General features: G+C 46.8%; 1 protein-coding gene across 1 annotated transcript in view; it reads left to right on the forward strand.

The window, feature by feature from the left end:
* Positions 1-22,810, forward strand: part of LOC142588684 (uncharacterized) — a 109,229-nt gene that overhangs the window by 82,497 nt on the left and 3,922 nt on the right. Inside the window, exons 11-14 of the mRNA XM_075700506.1 lie at positions 3,866-4,733; positions 6,426-6,994; positions 7,360-7,498; positions 8,574-8,898. Coding sequence (XP_075556621.1) covers positions 3,866-4,733; positions 6,426-6,994; positions 7,360-7,498; positions 8,574-8,898 — 1,901 coding nt within the window. The remainder of the gene's footprint in view (positions 1-3,865; positions 4,734-6,425; positions 6,995-7,359; positions 7,499-8,573; positions 8,899-22,810) is intronic.

The raw sequence follows: 22,810 nt of genomic DNA on the forward strand, positions 1-22,810 counted from the left end.
GTTTCGCGGTTCTTAGCTTTTTGTGAGGCTTCTTTGTTAAACTCGAAGTCTTTGCTCCGCATACTAGTTCGATAGAATGGAATGTGTACAGATAATTCGTAATTCTCTATTGTGTTCGGCTGGTTAGTATTATACTGAAAATGAAAGCTAAAACTGAGCTAAAGGGCAGGACCATGATGAGAGCAGACTAACCAGGCGCTAACCAATTTTTGTCGCGTATCAATCTCAACTTATAGTAAAAGTACAATCAGTAGAAGGAGACAGCTCCCAGAAACTCATCTACGGGTTGCCTAAGTATACGTCAGGCTTTTTCTACTTGCTCACATCTACGCAGCACGGTGTCATTGTTAATGTTATGAAACTTGATCCGACTAATACAAACGACGGCGCTGCGGCGACATCAAGCGCTGCCGACGGCGGCGCAAGGTGAATGGATGACTCAAGGAAACTGCTATAGGTGGTGGCGCAAGGCGCGCTGATGACGTTCCGATCATTATGAGGCGTTATCGCTCTTGAGCGCCTTATCCATTCGTGTTGAACCTATATTGAACAATGATGAACTGAACTGCGCCGGCGACTGCGTCTGGCGCCGCTGCGAGCGCCGTATCTTGAGAGAGGTCTACGATGGCGACAGAGCGCACCGACTTCTGATAGCCTCGTGTGCGATGTGTTCCAGCCATTGAGTCCGCGTTGAAGGGAGACATGCGGGCACCAATCTTGAAAGCGACCTGCCAGGGGGGCTCATTGCGGCGAGTGCTGACAGCTTCGTATGCTCGGTGTTCTCGCCGCGTAGCTTGCGCTGAAATGATAGTCAGCACGAAGTTGAATTTATTCGATGCTTTGGGCGCTATCTTGAAAGCGATCGTCTTACGGGATGGACGGATGGTTTTTTTCGTTGGGTAAGCAAGCATGTGCTTATGCATTTAAAGCTAACAAACAAGTACACAGCATGACACCGTCACCAATGCTATAATACGCACAATATAAGGGTACAATCTCGTTGCGGGTAGCGGTTCCGAAGGCATGCTCGCACAAAGTTCGTCGCAATTATGGACGCTGAAGGTTCCAAAAGATTTACGGTATGGTATTTGCCTAAAACTGCGAACTGAAAAATAAGATATGTACAGGTATATTTCTTGCTGAGTGAACAGTTTGTTAAATGTAGGTTTACCAACTGCCCCAGGTAAATAAAACATAATTCTAACGCATCCCTCTTCTCGTCGAACTCGCCCGCACGAGGTGTAGGCCATGTGCTAATTGCCATATATTTAAAATTTTTTGTTGCCCTTGAGCAGTCCATGAAGGCTATTAAAAAAGACCATCCGTCAAGTCACTCCACCCGACCAAACCTACCACTTTCGCTGCGCACCCATGATGTAATCCCGTGATTCTGGACAGGTGTGACGTAGTATGAATAAATAATTTTAGAATCGTTTTCAGCTTGGAAGATTCCGTCACACAAATCATAGCGATCCAACCCGAATATAACCACCTCCGACTGCAGCCGTGCGTGCTACTGGGATTCTGCGCCAAGCATTCACGAAAGACGGAATGCTGGCGAATTCAGAGAAAACGCAAAACTATAAACATGACAATATTTTGTAGTAATATTTAATTTTTTTAACTGCACCTAGAAAACCTTGCTTGGGTTAGTGGAATGCTTATCGAGCACTTGATGATCTGATAAATTGGAATGTCTGCCTCGGCACAAATATGATCGAGACCTACTTATATACATATTGTGAGTGACCGAACGGCAAGTAAACATTTAAATACTGCTGATGGTCGGGACATATCAATGCCCTAAGCAAGTGCTCACGCAGACACACACACACGCACTCAAACACACACACACACACGCACGCACACGCACGCACACACACACACACACGTACAAAGACTGCACATGGCGGAAAAATTTCCCAGTTTAATCGCTATTAACATTCTTTGCCTAGTTCAGGCGTTTTGAATCTATCTATCTATCTATCTATCTATCTATCTATCTATCTATCTATCTATCTATCTATCTATCTATCTATCTATCTATCTATCTATCTATCTATCTATCTATCTATCTATCTATCTATCTATCTATCCTCATACACCTACCTCGAAGCCAAAGTTGTCTACCAGCTTGCGCAATTATGTCCACGAGGTCGTGAAGCTGTCGTGGTCTTTCCATCTTCACCATTCCTGCTTCGTATCCTCTCTCTCGTCGTCATGTTGTCGTCACGCCTTCTACGACGACCTAGTGACTCACGTTTTGCAATAGCTGGGACCACTAGCATGTGGTAGGTTTCCTGATGCCATCGTGGTCGCTCATTGTCGCCATTACAGCTTTTTCACCTGACTCTCCTTGGTTCCCCGCCATTGCAAAAATTGTCGACAATAGACATTCGTTACCATACCGTCGTCGTGATACTGTTGTGCCCATTCTGTCCATCACTGCAGTTTGGTCACACGTATCTCTGGAAGTAATTGTCGTTATGGTCTTCATGCTACAGTAGTCGTAACGCCATCGTGGTCGTACGCTCATTGTGATCCCATTACCTGCAAATCTGTGTCATTTCATCGTCATCTTTGCGTCGCCATTATACAGTCGACGTGCTATATTCGTTGTTATGTTGTTGTCATGACATGGTCCTGGTCGTTCCATCTTCGTCATTTTAGCGTCGTCATATAGCTCTCGTCACGCCATCGTCATCATACGGTCGTCGTCATACAGTAGTTGCTATGCTTTCTTTCTAAAACTGTTTTTACCATCTCCATTACTTCACAAATGTAATTTCATTGTCGACAAGCCTTCGTCGTTTCCTCGACGTCATTCTGGCGTATTCAAGCTTTCATCAGTCAATCGTTATTATGCCGCCGTTGTTATGCCGACGTCTTTCTACATCGTCGTCATGCAATTGTCTTCATGGCTGTCATCGTCACGCTGTTGTTTCATCATCGTCATCGCTGGAGAAACGTCATTCCATTGCCGTCATGCCGTCTTCGTCACACGGCCTTCGTCGTTGCATCGTCGTCATTCTTGTCATTCTGCTAAGCAAGAGGTCGGGGGATGGAATCCCGGCCACGGCGGTCGCATTTCTATGCGGGCGAAATGCGAAAATACCGGTGTACTTCGGTTAAGGTGCGCGTCAAAGCAACCCAGGTGGCCCCAATTTGCTGAGTCCCCCGTTACGGGTACTTCACAATCAGATCGTGGTTTTGGAATGTAAAACCCCATAGATAAATTTAATGCTAATTCTTATTATCCAAGCGTAATCGTGCTAACGTCAGTAAGTTGTGGTTGTGCCTTGGTTGTAATGCCGTCGTCGTCATTGCGTGGTGGTAAGAGAATGGCTGTCACGCATTCGTCCTCATGCCGTTGCCGTCGTGACATCGCCATCATATGCATTGCAGCTTCGTCAGCTGGTGGTCCTCATACTGTCATCGCCATCACGTTAACCTCATGTTGTCGTTGTCTTGTTGTCGCCGTTACACCATAGTCATCATTTCGGAATCGTTATGTCATTGTCATCATGCTGCCATCATCATGCCGCTCTTTCTCTTTCCATCGACGTTATTCCATTTTCGTTATTCATAGTTGTCACTGCGTCGACGTATGCTGCCATGCTCATCAGCTACTTTGGCAAGCCAGTTCCATAAAAAAGTCGGCCGCTACTGGAGACAGTGTGTGTCACATATAGACGAAGCAATGGCAGCGTCAGAATGACCACCACGGAATTTGTATGAACAAGACTTCTTCAAAACGGGCTGCTGTTAAATTGGTTGAATCTTAATCGCACTACTGTCGACAGTGATCGTGAAATGAGTTCTGCCTTAATTTTTAACCTCACAAACGTATATTCCTTATTTCCAGGTTCTTCTTCTCACCCAGAACAACATCAGTGATATGGACACCATAGCAAGATCCACGTTGCCAAATTTGAAGGAACTCGCCCTCGGACAGAATTGCATAAAAGTTATTACCAAGTTTTCATCCCGTAAATCTCGGATTCGACGTGTCGACTTGAGCAATAACGCCGTGACCGACATAATGCCGGGAGCTTTCAAGCAACTCGACCAGCTGACCAAGCTAGACCTAAAAAATAATAGCATTTCGTTCTTAAACGACTCCTATTTTGCACATGATTCGATTCTGGAACACATAGATATTTCTATGAACAGGCTAACGACGCTTTCGAAGGCGTTCAATTGGACGCGAAAGATTGAGGTAATGAAACTATCGTTCAACCAGATTCTGGACATCAGCGTTGCCTTCAGCGAACTGAAAGAGCTCCGTGAGCTCTACCTGAGGGGCAATTTAATTTCTAGCATTCAGCAGCGTACTTTTCAAGACAACATTCGCCTAATACACATAGACTTGGATTCAAATAATATCAGGTGGATTGCAAAGAACGCATTTGAAGGCCTTTTGTCTTTAAGAAGATTACACCTGGACAGAAACCTACTGCTTTCTCTCAACGGTTCAGTAAGAAATCTGCCGCAATTGCGATATCTGGGTGCTTCTTTCAACAAGATATCGAGCTTGGAAAAATGGGAGTTTGGCAATACCAGCGCTTTGACGGCCATTTATCTCGAGGGGAACAACATCACCAACGTGGAAGGGGCTTTCATCGGTGTGACTGGCCTACTTTCCTTGAACCTAGGCGATAATCAAGTGGAGCTCCTCCGAAGAAGTGACTTTGCGATGAAAATCTCGGGCCCTCTGGTTGTGACTATATACAGTTACGTACCTCCTTTGATTTCTTGGATCTTTTCCTTTAATATAGCCCACATTGTTCCACTAAATGGTGCTTGGTTCTGATGACGCCGTCAAACAATTCCTGTACTGTTCCTCATGGCACTTATTCGGTGGTCCGAGCGCTGCTGCGCCTTCGTTATCACCCGAATCTTTGCTCCTCGAGTAATGGGCGAGATAATGGGCGGTGAATCAGACGATCAAGGAGCGATTGACCATTCGATGCGCGGTGCAGACGCTCAATATGATACAGAGCTCTCTGATCTGCTTGCAGCCTCAGGGGTAACTGATGCGCTTCAGTAAGTAATGCAATAGATTGCGCCTCACGAGGTAATTCAAGCATTAGACGAAGGGCAACGCGATGATCTCGCTCCAGTTGGGCCATCAAACTAGGTGGTGTGTTCAAAATTGGTAATGCGTACAGCATGTCGGAGAGTACAGATGACTGGTACACCTGAAGAGCCGTTGTTTGGTTGCAACCTCGAGCAGTCAAGAGGGCCACATACTTAAGAAGGGAGTGCGATTTGCGTCGTATAGATTTAACGACGGGACGCGAAGAGATGCGATCATCCATAATTAACCGCAAATAACGGTGTTGTCGCACCCAGTTTATCGGCGTTTCGTCAAGATACAGTTGGCTCGTTGTTCGACGAGCGCGTTGTTTAGGGTGATATGCTATTGCAGCCGACTTAGCAGGTGATATGAGCAGGCCAACTTCACCCAAGTACTCCGAAGTAGCGTTGAGAGCTCTATGCAAGCTTGCACGAAGCCGCGGACCAAGGTGCGACGGGCCGCTTATCCACAGAGCAATGTCATCTGCGTAGACAGCTATGCTCACAGGGAAGTCAGTGTCTCGAAGGAAACGACTTGGAAGCGCGGCGAGTACCGCGTTAAACACAAGCAGCGATAATATGCTGCCCTGTGGAACACCGCACTTCACATTTCGGTATTCACTAGTTACTCCTCCGACACGCACTTTCATCCGGCGCTACGATAGAAAATTATGCACAAGCTGAAGCAGACGACCCGAAATTCCCGTGGTTGCAAGAGCGAAAATAATCGCCTTATGCGGAACTGAATCGACAGCTTGCTGTATGTCTAGGAAGAGCACGTAGGCGTAATGCTTGTTTTCTTTAGCAAATTTGAAGGCTGAGACAAGGTCTGATATGCTGTCGAGAGCCGAACGGCGGCGACGAAAGCCACTCATGACATCAGGGAAAAAATTCAGCTCCTCTAGCCTGACATCTAAACGAAACAAGACCATTCGCTCCATTAACTTGATGACGTTTGAAGTTAGGGATATTGGTCGCTAGTACTTGAGGTGCCTTGCCGGACGCCCGTGACAGAACCCAAAAGCGTGCTCGGACAGATGGTCATCGCGGCTCGACTCTTTCAGACAATACACATGACATATAGCCTAATGTGAATGTTAAACACAGGAGTTCAATGGCTTACAATCACTCAAGTGTGCACGCTGATATAGAGAGATTGCAACTTCACGACAGACTACTACAGCCTGCGTAGTTCCTCGCGAAACTATTACAGGAAATGCGAAGCACTTTGTTTATCTGCGTCTGCTGATAAGTTTGTAACCACGTAGCATTCGCTTATGAAGCGAAGTTTAAAAGTTAGAACTGCTCACTTGTTTCTGATTCTCTCCTGATTTTATCTTCTCTAGAGAACCCTTTGATCTGCGACTGTAGGCTGGCTTGGCTTATGAAAGCGGACAGTGAGGTTCGGGCAACAGGGATGGCAACGTGCGTGCAACCATGGTGGCTTAAAGGAAAGCAACTGCGCGAATTAGCGCAGGAAGATTTCTTCAGGTGGGAGGATGGATGCGAGCCTGGATGTCATTGCAAATGCAATGGTGAGTCTCTGGATAGGCGAGAAATTGATGCGAACTGCTCGTCGGCAACTATCGGCAGGATTCCGAAAGTGTTGCCGGAAGGCACGACACGACTGGACCTAAGCGGAAACCAACTGCGACACTTGGACGGCACTATCAAAAAAGCAGCTCCTCATCTGGAAGTGCTATTGCTGAACAACAATGCCTTGTCTGGACTAAATGTGACCTCCATTCCAGAGAAAGTGCATTCCCTCGACTTACGCGGCAATAAGCTGAACCGTTTACCGTACTCGCTGGTGACACAACTGAACTTCACTTCCATCTGGCTGTCTGGGAACCGCTATGCCTGCGAGTGCGTGGACTACAAGTTTAGACAGTGGATTCAAGCTCATGGCAACGTGGTGAGAACTTTGACTTAGTCAACAGTGCTACTTGATATCAGTCATATGAGGTTTTTACTAGGTTGCTGAAAAGTGTCTCCAAGAGCATAAATATTATTCTATAATGTGAGGATCGGCTTTGGATTTGATTTGTAGACTAAATTGTTCTACTTGTACACCTCTTTCTACGGGCTGTGCTCATCATTTTCGCTACTTCTTAGAGTTTTAGCAGTTCCGCGTGCGAATTAATCGAATATTCTTAAGTAAGGATAAGAGAGAAAATAGGTTTTGCAATATGCCACCTCAAATATTGAGCAATATATGTATTTTTTTAACTGATGCAGTGGATTCTGATGCGGCTGAAATCTTTCTCTCATCTTCGATAGGTTCGGGATGCCAGAAACATCATTTGTGCAAGAAACTCCAACCTTCTCGTGTCTCAAAAAAAATTCATTACTTTGGGACAGAAAGACCTCTGCCCGCCCGCGATACCAAGAGGAGTGGTGTACCTCCTGCTGGTTTTCGGTAAGTGAGCTATGAGCTCCTAGAATGTTTCGAGCTTTGTGTAGTCGGGTTGTGTGGTGAGCGAAGTGATCTTAAAGATCCCATCAACTTGGTGAAATGGATGTAATTTATTCGTTATGCTTGTTTTGTAATAGCTATGTTGGAAATTGAACGTGAGTATCTCAATGCCCGATGGTGGCCGCACGACGTTAGCGTCAATTGCACCCTTGCGGGAGCAGTTGTGTGGGAGGCTTTAAAGCGCAGCAGGATCTTTTCAATAGATCAGAACACGAAAGTGGACGGATGCGAAGAAGGGGGTTCGCCGATTTGGCAGATACTGCCGAAGGTGCTGAGCGCGGGCTCTCACTAGAACAGTGAAAACGTAGTTCGCTGACTTAAAGTGAACGTTCATTTTATTATCTAAGGTAAAATTATACAATATGCTCTCAAAGCACCAGAACTATGAATCAGCAGGCAAGAGGCCTAAACTCCTTTAAAGCATCGACTGGATTTTGGGTAAACAAGAGGATACACGTGCCCAAGCGCTTACTGAAGAGGTCTCTCAAAGTTGTAGGTAGCTCCGCGGTGAATACGTGAATACCGAGCGTTGACAGCAAATACAAAATAAGAGAATGGAATCTACTCGGTTTCGCAAGTACGTGGCGGTAACTTGCGGATGCATTCTGAGGGCGAACTTCACATTCTCTGATCAATGATTTTCGATGGTTTTTTCAGTTGAGCTTTCAATACATGTGAGTTGCCTGCGACTGGATCAGGATTTTCTACACTTTGGTTAAAGCAGCTTCACATTGTCGCTCACGGGAGTCGAGAAGCGGCGCGTCAACTTAAGCGCTCTGCGTATAACATGCAGCAGGGAAAGAGCATGTATAGGGCAGCGCTGTTGGTGCACTGCAGGAGAGCAACTGCGTCATTGTCGCAATGAGGCAAAATAAGCGAAAAACTTTCATCAGGTTACGTCATTGTATGTTTCAATCGGAGAAATATTCAGACTGGCGTCGATGTGTGTTGACGTAAGAAGCGGACAGCATGTACACTCATGGCCCTGAACTGATACGTGTCTTTTGCTGGCGAACAGGTCTCCTGGCGATCATATTAGCGCTGTTGGCCGCTTATCTACGCTACAAGCAGGCGCTGAAGATGTGGCTACGTGGTCATGACTTGTGTGGTTTTGCGTGGGGCACTGCGGAGGACGAGCTGGACACGGATAAGCTGTTTGATGTGTTCGTGTCGTTCAGCAGCAAAGACGCCGACTGGATACACGAAGAAATCATTCCGGGACTGGAGGCCAATGGCTTCTCCTGCTGCACTTATGAGCGCAATTTCAAGGGCGGCTTCCTTCTGCAGGACATCATTCACGATGCTGTGGCGTGCTCACGGCGGACACTTCTTGTTCTCACGCAGTAAGTAGTTGCTCTTTCATGTGCACCTGACTACGGAGGATATTCGAGTAGACCGTTGCTGATTGTCTGGGAGGGAAGTCTCCTTTAATTATGATAGAGGTGAATGTACTTGGTAGACACACTTGTGCCATGTTGGTAACGAGCTCTAGCGTTCAACGAAGCATGTATGCTGTCAGCATGGACAAGGTTTTTGTATAGTTTAGCAAACACTTAGTTTATTATAATTATTTCAAGAGAGCTGGGCATCCCCATTTTCGTGCTCTATTGTTCGCTTCTGGCATTCCTGATAATGTGGGAGTTTGATAGTTAAACCTCGCACCACGATTAGGCATCGTACGCCTAAATTTTAGAATTTTGTGTCATTCTGCCTTTGCTACCGGGGGGTAATTTCACATACACCAGCACTAGGCCAGCTCGCGAAATTCGAAATCTCAGTTCAAATTTCTATATCTGATCGACTGTCTTGTTAATTCTGTATATAATTGCATAACAGACAAAACAGCGCCAGGTAGCAGGCCTTAGCCAGGGTAGCGGTCAAACAGCAAGTGACGATAATGAGATAATATCCCGACTCAAAATCTACCTTGACTAGATACGTGCAGACGCGTAGCGCAGCGGTACACTTACCATGTGCACCAGCTAGCATGGACCATGCTAACCAAGTGTAGTTTGATCGGCCGTCTGCTCCGATGAAATTAAATACATTGTTACCCAAGCCCTGGAGAGGCCAACAATAGTGTTTGCGATGTTGTTAATAAAATAGGTACTACTGACTATATGCGAAAGTTTTCCTTTATTTATTCACAGTCGCAATATCGGTGCAAGGTTATGTCTAGCCCATATGCAGACATGAGTTTCCGTAGTACTCGACGCGTAACCATTTGCGTAAGTCTTTTTTATCCTGCTTAAGCAAAGCCTGAGAGAAAGGGCAAGCAGGTCACCGGGGGTACTATGCAGGATGTGCTGAGTTTGGTGAAACTCGGGATATTCACGAGCTCTGGCGACACTCCAAGATGAAAGCACAAATGGTACCGATACGCAGTTTATGTTTCGACAAGCCTCCAGTTTCATTGGTTTATCTAGATTCATTCTGGGTGGCTATCATTCCTTGGGCGTTGCCTTCTGGGCGGTCGACAAACTGGGGCTCACGTGATCATACCGTCGGTGCATGGTCGTGCCTTCTTTCACTTGTTTGTCGTTCCACCGAGTGCATTACATGCACAAGCGAGTTATAAAACAAATGCATTTAGTACAATACTATTAGTTAACTTAACATGGTTTAGAAACATATTGAAGCTTAGAAGATGTACACTGAATGCGTATTAGGCTAATTTGTAATTTAGTACGCTTCGCATTATACCACGAGGGAACCCTGCTGTGGCGTCATCACATCCATTCACCGGGCGAGAATGGTGGCTAAACATCGAAGAGGCCCAGTGTAAACAAACTCGTACAACGAGCTTGCAGTGCGCGACGTAGTGATCAGGCTCGACGACGACGACTATTTCTTGGATAGTGCTGCTCCTCCGTGAGCCATCTTTCCGTGCACCCCGCAAGACTGCCAATAGCTTGGGCAATTTTACAGATCGCAACGCGCACCTACTGTTCATGGCGCAATTCTGAAGAAATAACTTGTCCGGTGCTGCTTCTGCGAGTGCGCTTAGTTCCTCCACTCTTCGTGACTGCGAGCGTCACCAATATTACATAATGTGTGCAAAAGGAAGACAGCCTATATAGCTACGATGCGACAAGGAGGTGGTGTCGACGATGGATCTTGCTACCAACACAGTGAAGGAGGCATTGACAAACTGCAGATAAGTATATTTGTACTGTCTCTTATTTAGCATAATAATAGTGCATGGATTAAGTCACTTTCGTAGTAATGAACTGAATGTCCAGGAGTTTAAAAAAGGCATTGAGAACCAATGAGTGTTTGTGGTTTTACATGCATGTGGGCCCGCGAAAATATGGAAAATATGAAGGTAACCTTCACTAACTTGGTGAGATAACAGAAATTCATTAGTGACATTAAGCCCTCAGAATCTGTGGAAGAGTATCTTTATCCAGGTTTAGTATCAATAGCAGGTACTGATATAAAGCAGGAAACTTATAAAAAAATTTGATCGGTTGAACAGCACATGGAAGGCATTACCGAATCGTAATCGCCACCCTACCGATATCCTTAAAAAAAGTTTAGAATCATTGCATTGTACCGGTTACGGAATATGGGACACAAACCTGGAAGTTAACAAAGAAACTTCGGCAGACAGACCATGCACCTCTTGAATCACTTGTTGCCAATTCATAACAGGTGATTACATAAGCGTGACAGAATTCATGTCAAAGAGAGAGAACTCCAGCCGAGGATGGTATAAAATGGCGTAATGGGACAAAAATATGATGTTTGTAGGCATAGGATGCAATCAGCTCGTATAAGACGGGAATGTAGGGAGAGGCATTTGTTTTGCAGTGAACAAAAATAGGTTTGTGGGGCTGAAAATAGAGACTCGTGAAGGTGCGGGGACACCTAAGCTGCTGGCACACTAATAAACATGACAATTGGCTCTGAAAAAGACAACCCCAGTTAGGAAAAATAAAGCAACGTTGTCCCAACACATTGTTTTATTATGCATACTACACTAAATGCTTCCACAGTTAAGGGCACTTAGTACCTATAGCACAATACGCATTTTTCTTTGTAAGTAATGGTTTATATGCGGTTGATTCATTCCAATAATCCACTTTTTTTGCAGCATAACATTCTGCTGCTGGAGGCACTCCACAGCCTGGTGGCAGTAGGCGAGCGCCACGCACGTGCTCTTGAGAGTGTGACAGAGGTCCAGAGGGCTGCCCTGCAACAGTAGCATCGGTGCTCTTACTGCTCTCCAGTCGAGCCCCCAGAAGACACCTTATATAGGAGCTTTCAGTTTATTATTTTGTTTATTATTCAAGAAAATTAATAAAATTATTGCAGTAAACATTGTCTGTGCACATTAGGACACTTGTAACATGCACTTGGTGTCTCTTCAAGATAGGCAAAAACGTAAGACAACCTGTGCTACTCTTGGACCATGTAAATGAAAAATACACTAATGCAGAATACACGTCATTGTGCTGTTTGTTCTTTCTATGTGCAAGAATACAGTGCGTGTTGATTAGCCACAAGATGAACGGTGTATGTAATTCACAATGAAAAGACAGGAAACAGCAGAAGCTTAATAATGCTATCACCTATAGACTGCATATTACTGCAACACTCCCCGATTGAAACGTGCCATGCATGTATGTTCGATACCACATATTCTTTAACAATGTCATATATTTGCTTGTACTAATTTTCACACAGCCTAAGCCCTTGCATAGCTCACTTCTGATGTATCCATTTGATGGGCCAAATAATTGCACACTTTGTCCTTTTGTGTTGTATGAAAAGCGGCATCCTCTAGTCAGACACAACTTCAGAAGACTGGAGAGGCCACGCCCAGATGACCAAAGCGCAGCATCCGATTGCCTCTATGTCTAAAGAAATAGTCCCCCTCCAACGACGGGGTACTAGTGCGTCCGACAGCACGTCAGTCTAGAGGGCGTGCCCATTGGTGCAGGCTTGTGTTCACCTGCCTTTAAAGTGCAGATTCCGCGGCCTCCTAAAGTTGTATCAGACTACAGAACCACGTAATACCTTGCATCAGTTGCATAGACTTTAGCAACTTGAAAGCACACAACGATCAGGAACAGAAATCTATAGAGGTATCCAAGCAAAGCTGGCTGGCCACACTTTCATTATGAGGGGCTGTAAAAAGGTCTCGCCAAATATTCCCATGACATCCTTGAAAAAGAGGTGGTGTTTGGCACTTCTTTAGAATCAAAGACAGATTGCAGTGAACGTTGTGTACCTCGTTAAAACAAACTGAGCTTGGTTATCTGCACAGCATGTAATGGAAGCCTGTGTTTCGCATAGGAAACAAACTGCTCTGTTCAGTCCAATATTGAGGCTCGTATGACACCTATTATTTCAGCAGTGTCAATATGCAAATTACACTTTTCACAGGCCATGGATTTCCCCATTATTTTTGTATGACGGTTCTTTCAATCAGTGCTTGTATAACATGAGCAGGTGGATTTGAAAGCAAAGTTTTGTTTGCAAACCTTCAGACTTCCATAATTGTGTGGCAAGGCACTGGCATGTTGTAGAATAGCTCACATATCCTCGGTGCTCCACCAAAGAAGCCCAACGCTCTATTTGAAGTTGGATCGCACAATTCGACGGCGCACAAAGAAGAGTAACACACACAGCAGAGCGTTCTGCTGAATTTATATCTCTTCTTTGTGTCCCGTCGAATTTTTGTGCAATTCAACCTCAAGGTTCTATATCAATACACCCAGTCTTCAACCTCACCAATGCGCTAGTTATTAGGCCACAATGGCGCACATCTTTGAAATGTCCGAACACAAATTAGCTCTCCAAAAAATCACCAGAAGCTTCAAATTTTGCAGCACAGGTGTATGCACGTGCCATATTCTTTACAACTAAACTCACATGAATCAAAGGAGCAAACATTAACCAGCTTTACTGCTGCCGTTACCATCACTATCATGACACCATTGGGAAGAAAGTGCCACGTTTCAGTGAAGGGAGTGCGGGAGGTAAAGGCGTCACAGCGAGGCTTAAAATAAAAAAACAGCAGTTACAAGACATGTTCAATGCCAATATGCTGCATGTCGCTCATCCTACTCAGGCAATGCAGCAAGCTTTTACACGTTTGAGAATATCACGTTTTGTGTAATCACTGCTCGAAAGCTGTAAAAAAGGTGTATTTGCTCTGCAATTTTTATTTTTATCATGGCGGATTATTCATCCACTTTTCATTGGCATCTGCCCCACATTTCTCCGATATCTAATGTTGCCTTGGCGGTTCATGATATCTTCATGCACACCGAGTTCTGCAGAGCATTGGATCTGCATTGTTCTACTGCTTAAGAATTAGGGCCCCATTATGAGACGAAAATATGATTTATTCATCCAGATTAACGCTGCCCCCCCCCCCCCCAATAAAAAGATACACTGAGCCTCTGGCACATGCATCAACAGTGAACAGAGCAAACAATCTGAAGTATTTTCTTCATGCAAGCCAGCACCCTAAGATTCTTAATGCATTTTCATTTCGCCACAAATGCATAGGCACAGCCGGCTTGGCGCAACATCCACGTCTCGCACTGCAAAAAACTGTGCAATGCCTCGTTGTTTTATAGTGTGGCCGATAGATTACGCATGACATAAAATCAGCATTATGCATACTAAGTAACTTCACCAATGAAGAACCCAAAGTTCTTTAGGAGATTGGCATTCATAGGTTACTTCATACAATTTGTGATATCCATTTATCTATATATACTTAACCTCTTTCCCAAGAAAGTGAGCCACTTGGAAGGCACCCTGACAGACTAGTAGAACAATCGGCAAAAAGTCAGCAACCAGCGAAAAAGTCAGTATCATAGGCAGCCGCATGTGAGATGTCGGTAACAAAAAATTTAAGTCGGCTACACAAAAGTGACAAATTTGGCAATATTGCGTGTCTGGACATTGCTTCAATGCTAATCACAGTAACGCTGACATTGAAGGCGCCTTAATTCCTACGTACTTTCCGCCGACACACCCGACTACGTTCGTAATGTTCCCGCGAAGTAGGAAGCCTTCTTTTATATATGCCCGCTCAGCCGCAGTCTTCGGGAAAACTAGCCACCGCTTACGCACTGCCGCATCGATAAACGCGTCAGACACATCTCTGACACAGCGGCTAACAGTAGTTTGATGACGTCCAACGTAACGCTCGGCGCCGACGCTTCCCTGAACACTCGCAGTCCCGTAGAAACGAAGGGCGCAGAGGACTTGTTCTACGACGGTGAGCGAATGAAGCCCGCCACGCTATCTCCGAAGACGAGTCTTCGCCTAGCTCGTACCACAGCCAGCGCGCTGATGTCTTCGATAGGCGAAAATGACGCTGAAACTCCACGTCGGTCATGTAGGTGAACGGGTCCAGACCCTCATACTGACGCTTGCTGCCGCTGGATTCAGTGACAGGCAGCTGCTGCCGCCGCCATGTTCCCGAATTGAACTCGGAGGGCGTTTCGCGATTTACGAGTTTAGCACGAGTTCGCCTGTCAATCAAAACCAGAGGTCACGCCTGGCGCGAGGCATGCAACTTTTGTGCGCGCACCCACTACAGTTGGGCCACGCCCAGCTTATCTTTCGGCAACAGCGGACGCGGTGTCGAGCTGAGAGGCATCAACAACCTTGACCGCCGTCATAAAACACGGGCAACGCACTGTCATCGGTGATCATGGAGGAAGGAAACTAAGGAAAGGCCCTGATGTCACTCTTTGTGACGCTAAAGTGAAGCCAGAAGTTGGCGTTGCTCATGGCGTTGCTCCGCCTATCGGGCCAGCTCTCCTCTCTTGTTTGCATTTCTCCCGAAATTACGCCGCGCTGCGCGCAACCCTGTTGCTCGGACCCGCGCGCTCCGCAGCAATACTAAGCAATCGTTAGCACGTTAGCATGATTCCGCGAAAGAGGGCAAAGTTTCCCGCGCATATTCCTTCGTCTGTAGCCATTGCCGTGGGGCGGAACATTGCGTACAGCGTTGCGTGCGCGTTCATTTCACGAACTTTAATGCCGCCTGTCCCACCTTGCCACAGCTACATCCGGTAGAGCACGGTCCAGATAACGCAGCGCAACAAAACACGGAGACTAACGCAAACCTGCCCGCACGGCGCCTTTGACACGGTACGAAACCTACGGAGCAACACGTGAGAGCGCACAGAACAATAACAAAGCCGCCATTGTCGCCCGAAAGACGTGGCCGCTACAGGAAAGAAATAAAAAAAACAGCAAAAAAGAGGGGAACCTATTACCTCATTTCCTCCACACTTTTCTCCTAGCGCGCGGAGGGGGTAGGGCCTCTCCTCAACTTCCTTCCTCCATGTCGGTGATGTACTGAGCACCACTATCGAAAACAAAGCGTTGACTGTCGCTGGCTTGTGCATACATCTTCTCGGGCTGAGATGGCCCCAAAACGCGGTTTCATTGCCTGATATATGGCGACGTAGCGCTCAGTAAATAATTATCGGCATGTCACTGTAGCTGCTTGCAAGGCGTCGATGCGCCGAGGGGGACGACGATGCTGAGGAGTGCGTATTGCAGCAGTCGTTTGAGATGGCTGCTCTGTCACCGGTGATGTATCGGAGCCACAGCGTCGTAAACACGATCAGCGTCCGAGAATCGCTCGCTCTTCTAGACCCAGTGCAATGGCATTTCTTCATCACAAGCACTGCGCACTCAACAGTTCCAACACCTTTCTCCGTTCGAAGTCTCATTTCATAACTACACACAAGAGCCCTCACCTGCCAAAGTGCGATTGCTGCGGTGTCGTTACGATATCCATCTGCGATCACCGCTGGCTCCAGCAGAGGTAATCTGGAAGCACCTTGGACTGCACAACAAACTCAAATACTGCGTACGTACGCTCAGAGGCACCTTCACTGCGCAAGCGATGACAAGCGATGAATTGTGTCGCTGGGAAGCACGTACTTCTTCGTAATGCATCGCAGAGGCTTCGCGCACAAAGATAAACTGGTAAATTTTCACTGAACTGCGTCACTACGGACCATGGAGGAAGGAAACTGAGGAGAGGCCCTACCCCCTCAGCGCGCTAGTAGATAAGTGTGGAGGAAATTACGTAGTAGGTTCTGCTTTGTTTCGCTGTTTTTTATTTGTCGGCTGTAGCAGCCCCGCCTTTCGGGCCACAATGGCGGCTTTGTTATTGTTCTGTGCGCTCACACGTGTTGCTCCGTAGGTTTCGTACCGTGGCAAAGGCGCCGTGCGGGCAGGTTTGCGTTGGTCTCCGTGTTTTGTTGTGCTGCGTTATCTGGACCGTGCTCTACCGGATGTTGCTGTGGCCAGGTGGGACAGGAGGAACTAAAGTTCGTGAAATGAACGCGCATGCAGCGCTGTACGCAATATACCGCGCCATGGCAATGACAACGGACGAAGGAATATCCGCGGGAAATTTTGCCCTCTTTGGCGAAATCATGCCAACGTACTAACGATTGTTTAGTATTGCTCCGCAGCGCGCGGGTCCGAGCAGCACGGTTGCTCGCAGGGCGGCGTGGTTTCGCGAGAAATGTAAACAAGAGAGGAGAGCTGGCCCGATAGGCGGAGCAACGCCATTAGAAACGCCAACTTCCGGCTTCACTTTCGCTTCACAAAGAGTGCCGTCAGGGCCTCACCTGAGTTTCCTTCCTCCGTGCTACGGACCTTAAAATAACGTACCTCCATTTTGCAGCGACAGCCGTTGTTCCCGTATCTTTGACTAATGTGTCCTTTTTAGTTGGTAAAGCGGGGGCCTTAATAGCCTGCGATGATCAGCCGTACCGCGGCGCTGCGCTTCTATTCCCCTAAGAGAGAACGAGTGATCGTGATCCTCCTTAGGTCATGACTGACTTTATTGAGGATAGCACTGCAGCGCCCCTAGGCGACGTCTCACTGTATGAACTCCCTCGTGCGTGCGACCCGCTTCAATGCATCCGCTTCTAAGCTTTCGCCTCACGGTCGCCATTCGCGGCAGGGAGTGCAAAATTTAATAATTTGCTCAACCTCCGTTTGTCATCAGAAATTGTTAGCATTCAAAACGATAAACAGATACTTAAAGAAATAAGAATGTTTGTTATTTTTTCTGTTGTATTTTAACGTGTTCGTTTGCGTGAAAGTGTAGGTGCAAGAATGCGCCTCATGTACCCTGTTCGCATTCGGTGGAGGATAGAAAGATAGTGCCCGAAAAAGGAAGCACGCCCTTGACGCGCCCGGGAAGGGCGCGGCAAGCGGCTCACGGCAAGTGTGCAGGCAGACAGCGGTACAGTCACGTTATTGATAAGTTGCGATAATCCGTTGATAACAATACGCGGCGCTGGCGCGTTTCGTTGTGCAGCCTTCTGCGCTTGAAACGTGGAAGCAGCGTAACGCGCAGGGTGCCCTCATGTTGTCATACGCGGCTTTGTCTACATAATTTTTTGGCTGTAGCTTTTGCGCGTTCCGTGCTGTCTCCGCTCACTGACTGCCGTCGAGCAAACTCGGGTAAAACTCAAGTGAACGAGAAACTCGGCGCATCCTGCATAGCACCCCTGGACTATAGTCATTGCTATTCTACACGTTGGAAGGTTGGGCACTCACGTCTGTTGCCTTCAAGTACTATAAAAGACCACATATGGCTTTCTGGGCTGAAGGGCCCTCAGGTCAGGTACCCAGGACCTTCGCTTCGAGTAACCATGAAGAAGTTGTCGCGGGCAATCGCTTTCGTGCAACGGCGGCTTTCCTTTAAGCCCTGAAAACAGAGCTGCACTTAAGGAGTAGCAAGTCGCAAATAACTGAAACCGATCATTGCACACGCGCTCCACAAACCTTCCATTGACATTGTAGCCACGAAGTTAAGAGTTACAAGGTGCTTTATTATTTAGTACTTACTACATTATTAATAATACCAAGACATACAGGAAGCCCGTAAAGCCGTACAGATGGTTTCATCGTCACAGAAGGCTTTATCGTCACAGAGCCTAGCAAAGGACGTCAGCGTTCATAGGAGGACACAGATAGCGGAAACTGTAGAGACGCTTTGTGGCCCGTATTCCAGGGTGCGATAAGGAGTGTAGTGAGTCAAAAACTTGCTGCCGAAATTACTGTGGAAAGTACTGTCGAGGATAACCCGTAAATATGTCGCGTATCACTGGGAAGTTGCAGCCGGCCAGTAAGATATCTTATAAGCGCAGAGAATCGTGGGCAGTCCGCAGTATATGACGTTCACGGTCTGTGCGTTGAGCGGTAATGCGGGAGTCGAAGTCAATGCCGGGACGATTTACTTCGCTCGCGTTTATACGGATCCGGGACAGAGCGTCAGCAAGGGATTATCGGCACCATTGATATTTCGAATATTAGCAGTGAATTCGGAGATTTATGCAGGCTGGCGAATTTTGCGGGGACTATGCGAGGAAATGCTAAACGTGATATAATAAAGGCGAGGTTTGTGGTCGGTGAGACTAAAGAACTGACGCCCTTCGATGTTGTGACGGAAGTGGCGGACTACGAGGTACAGTGCTAGCAATTCGCGACCTAATGTGCTATAACGGGTTTCTTGCCGCGTCAGCTTCTTTGAAAAGAAAGATATAGCCTGCCATGTTTTGCAAACCAGCCGTTGAAACATGGCGCCAACAGCTATGTCAGAGGCGTTTACTATAACGGACATTGGAGCGTCTGGTTGTGGGTGGGTCAGTAGAGTAGTAGTATCAAGGGCGTTCCTGGCAGAGATAAAATGTGATTCAGCAGCATTAGTCCATAATATAGGCGTGCTAGCTCGTGGTGTGCCAGAGAGTAGACTGCGCAAAGGCTTGAAAATTGAAGCATAACGAGGAGTAAAAAGGCGATAGTAATTGATGAGGCCGTGAAATTCCCGTGGTTGCTTGGTGGAAGACGGACGTGGAGAACCTTAAGTTTTTCCAACACGGGATGGGACAGGTAGGTTGCCATGCTTGTCTACTCGATAGCCCAGGAAATCAAGAGAATCAACGCTAAAATTACTGTTCGAGATGTTTACAACCAGGCAATATTGATGGAGGTGTTCAAACAACTTACGTAGGTCACGTTCATGTACCTCAGCAGAGCAACTGAATACAAAAATGTCTTCTAAATAGACGAAGCAACAAGTTAGGCCACGGAGTACTTGATCGGCGGACCGCTGAAATGTTTGAGTGACATTACGGAGGCCGAAGGGTCGGTCTAAAAATTAATCTGCAGAAAACTAAAGAAATGTTTAACAGTCTCGGAAAAGAAAGCAGTTGACGATAGGTAGCCAGGCACTGGAAGTGGTAATAGAATACACCTACTTAGGATAGGTAGTCCCCGCGGTTCCGGATCATGAGACTGAAATAATCGGAAGAATAAGAATTGGCTGGGGTGCGTTTGGCAGGCATTCTCAGATCATGGTTCAACAGATGGAAACAGCAGGTTGCCATTATCCCTCAAGAGAAAATTGTATAACAGCTGTGTCTTACCAGTGCTCACGTACGGTGTAGAAACCTGGAGGCTTACTAAAAGGGTTCTACTTAAATTGAGGACGAGGCAACGAGCTATGGAACGAAGAATGATGGCTGTAACTTAGAGGGATAAGGAAAGAGCAGATTAGGTGCGGGAACAAACCAGAGTTAATGACATCTTAGTTGAAATCAATAAAAAGAAATGGGGGCATGGGCAGGACATGTAATGAGGAGGGAAGGTAACCGATGGTCATTAAGGGTTACGGACTGGATTCCAAGGGAAGGGAAGCGTATACAGGGGTGGCAGAAAGTGAGGTGGGCGCATGAGATTAAGAACTTTGCATAGACAACATGGCCACAATTAGTACATGACTGGGGTAGTTGGAGAGGCCTTTGTCCTGCAGTGGGCGTAACCAGGCTGATGATGATGATGATGATGATGACAGAGGCTGAATGGCATGTGCAGGTATTCGAATATGTCAAAACGAGTAATGATTGCGGTTTTAGGCATGTCCCAAGGCGCAAAAGGAATCTGGTGGGAGGCTTTTACTTGATTCACCTTACTAAAGAAGTAGCAGCCATGAAGTGATGTGGTGGAATCATCGATGTGGGTTATTTTGTACCTACCAGGATCGTCTCTTTGTTTAAAGCGCGCTAATCGCCATACGGCAGCCAATCACACGTCTTCTCGGGCCCCATGTGTAAAGCAGATGACCAAGGGCTAGCGGAAGGATGAGCGATACCGAACTCCAGCATACACTCGAATTCTTGCTTTGCAATTTTCAGACGGTCTGGTGCTAAGCGGTACTTTAGTCACACTGTGGTGCGTGAAGTTGTGCACTATTGGATGATCTGGCGAGGGCGGTTCGAACAGCTCTGGAAATTCCAGATGGATGGTGGGCCATGGCTTCGGTACCTGGGTGTGTGCTTGTACCAGAGGCAAAGGTGGTGCAGACGTGGTGATACCTTGCACTCAAAATGTCAAGAGTGATAGATTTCTGGCCATAAAATTTAATGGGGGAACTATTTGCGGCAGTGAGAAAAGACGTGTCGTGGCGACTTCTTCTGCGGTCTTGAAAAGTAGAGGGAAGGACACAAATTTCCGCACCAGTATCTACAATATAGCGAGCTTTCGTAAAACGCTCAGTGACGTAGCCGAGATGGCTTGATGTAGGGCCAGAAGCGCTAGTCGTCGGCAGTGACTGGCCTGACCGTTTCCCGGAATGCTGAAAGGCGGATGGCGTTGCCGTGCGCGAGGGCCATATCCGCCGCGATTCCAACAAATAAAGAGTGGTGGAGGAAGTGGCACGTGTTGGTCATTCGAGCGATGCCACCGCAAATGTTATTTGCACGAAAGCGTAAGACAGCCAAATGGTTAGTTAGGTCCTCTAGTTGCACAACAAGGTGCGTGCTTGAACTGTCGGGTTCGTCAAAGTGCTACTGTAACAAGGGTTGTGTCGCAACGGGTACATTTCAACTGTCAACAGTGGATATCACAGGATGTAACAAATCCATAATCTGGTCTACCATCGTCGCTAAGGCTTCGCCAGACGTGGTAGTAGGGGATGCACATAAAATCATGCGTACCTGATTCGGTACACGTTGGAAGAAGAGCTCCTGAAGGATTTTCGAGTCTGCTGATGTCGGGCTGGTACCCAGGAGTTGTGACATGCGGCGAAGCAGCTCAGTCAGTTTTCTGTCACCAAGTTTCTCCGATGAGAGGAGCTGTTGAATCTGTTGCTATTTAGAGTCGGTCTGCGCCATAGTACCGCCCGCTTAAGGGTGGCGTAGTGATCATCGGGCGGAAGAGCTAGCGAAATGTCGCTGACTCCAGTGTTTGGGTTGAGCGCATTCACGACATTTTCATACATGACCCCCGGAGATGGGACTCGGTGACGGCGAAACTGCGCCTCAATGTGGACGAACCAGCGTTCAGAGTCCGAGGGCCAGAAATCAGGAATTTTCAGTGTGGCGACGGAAGACATATCGTTTTCCTCGAGACGTCGTTGTTCAGTGGCCGGTTCCATCGCGTCGAGAAGAATCTTGGTAGACGTATACAGTGTGATCTGGTATCACATCCGGGTCACAAACTTGTAGGAACAGAAGGCCCACAAAGAATATCCCTTTATTTATGAGGTAAGTACGTTGATGTGCGGCTACCATCTTCGAGCCCATATGCCTGATGGCGCTAGTCCAGTCTCTTCCTTCTTCCATCTCGGGGCTCTGTGAGTACTGTCCACAACACTTTCTTTATGAACATGGCTTATTTTACCTTGGACTCGCTGTATGACAGACTGCGAGCGAGGATAATAGAAAAAGGCAAGGATCTCAATTGTCAGCTTAGACCACGCGATGCAAAATGACAATGAATAGAAGAAAAGCCAGGAGAAATGAACAGTTTACGAAAACTGAAATGTAGAAATGACAGGATAAAAGGAAACGGCATACGAAAAGGCAATATGACGCATGTGGGACGCAAACCCGCACTGTTCGCATTATGTATTGGATCCTCTACCTCGAGCAACCACGGCGGCCATCCTGCCATACCGAATTCAGTGGCATTTATTTGCACATACTAGACTTATCCTGGAAATGTGAGTCACGGCGAGGGTAGCGTATGTGGCACATCCTCTGAACATCAGGCGCCGCGTAATACTTGTCCCGATCGAAGCACAGGCGACTGGCGAATATAACTTATTACGCTATTTCTTGGCATAAATTCTATCGAAATCGAGAACCTCGCCTTTCAATGAACCATAAGAATAGAAGATATCGAGAGGTGCAATCTTTTAATAGTATCAATCAAAAGAATTGCGCACATTTTCATGCGAAGGAA

The sequence above is a fragment of the Dermacentor variabilis genome, chromosome 7 (assembly GCF_050947875.1).
Source record: "Dermacentor variabilis isolate Ectoservices chromosome 7, ASM5094787v1, whole genome shotgun sequence".
In the NCBI taxonomy this organism is placed as follows: Eukaryota; Metazoa; Arthropoda; class Arachnida; order Ixodida; family Ixodidae; genus Dermacentor; species Dermacentor variabilis.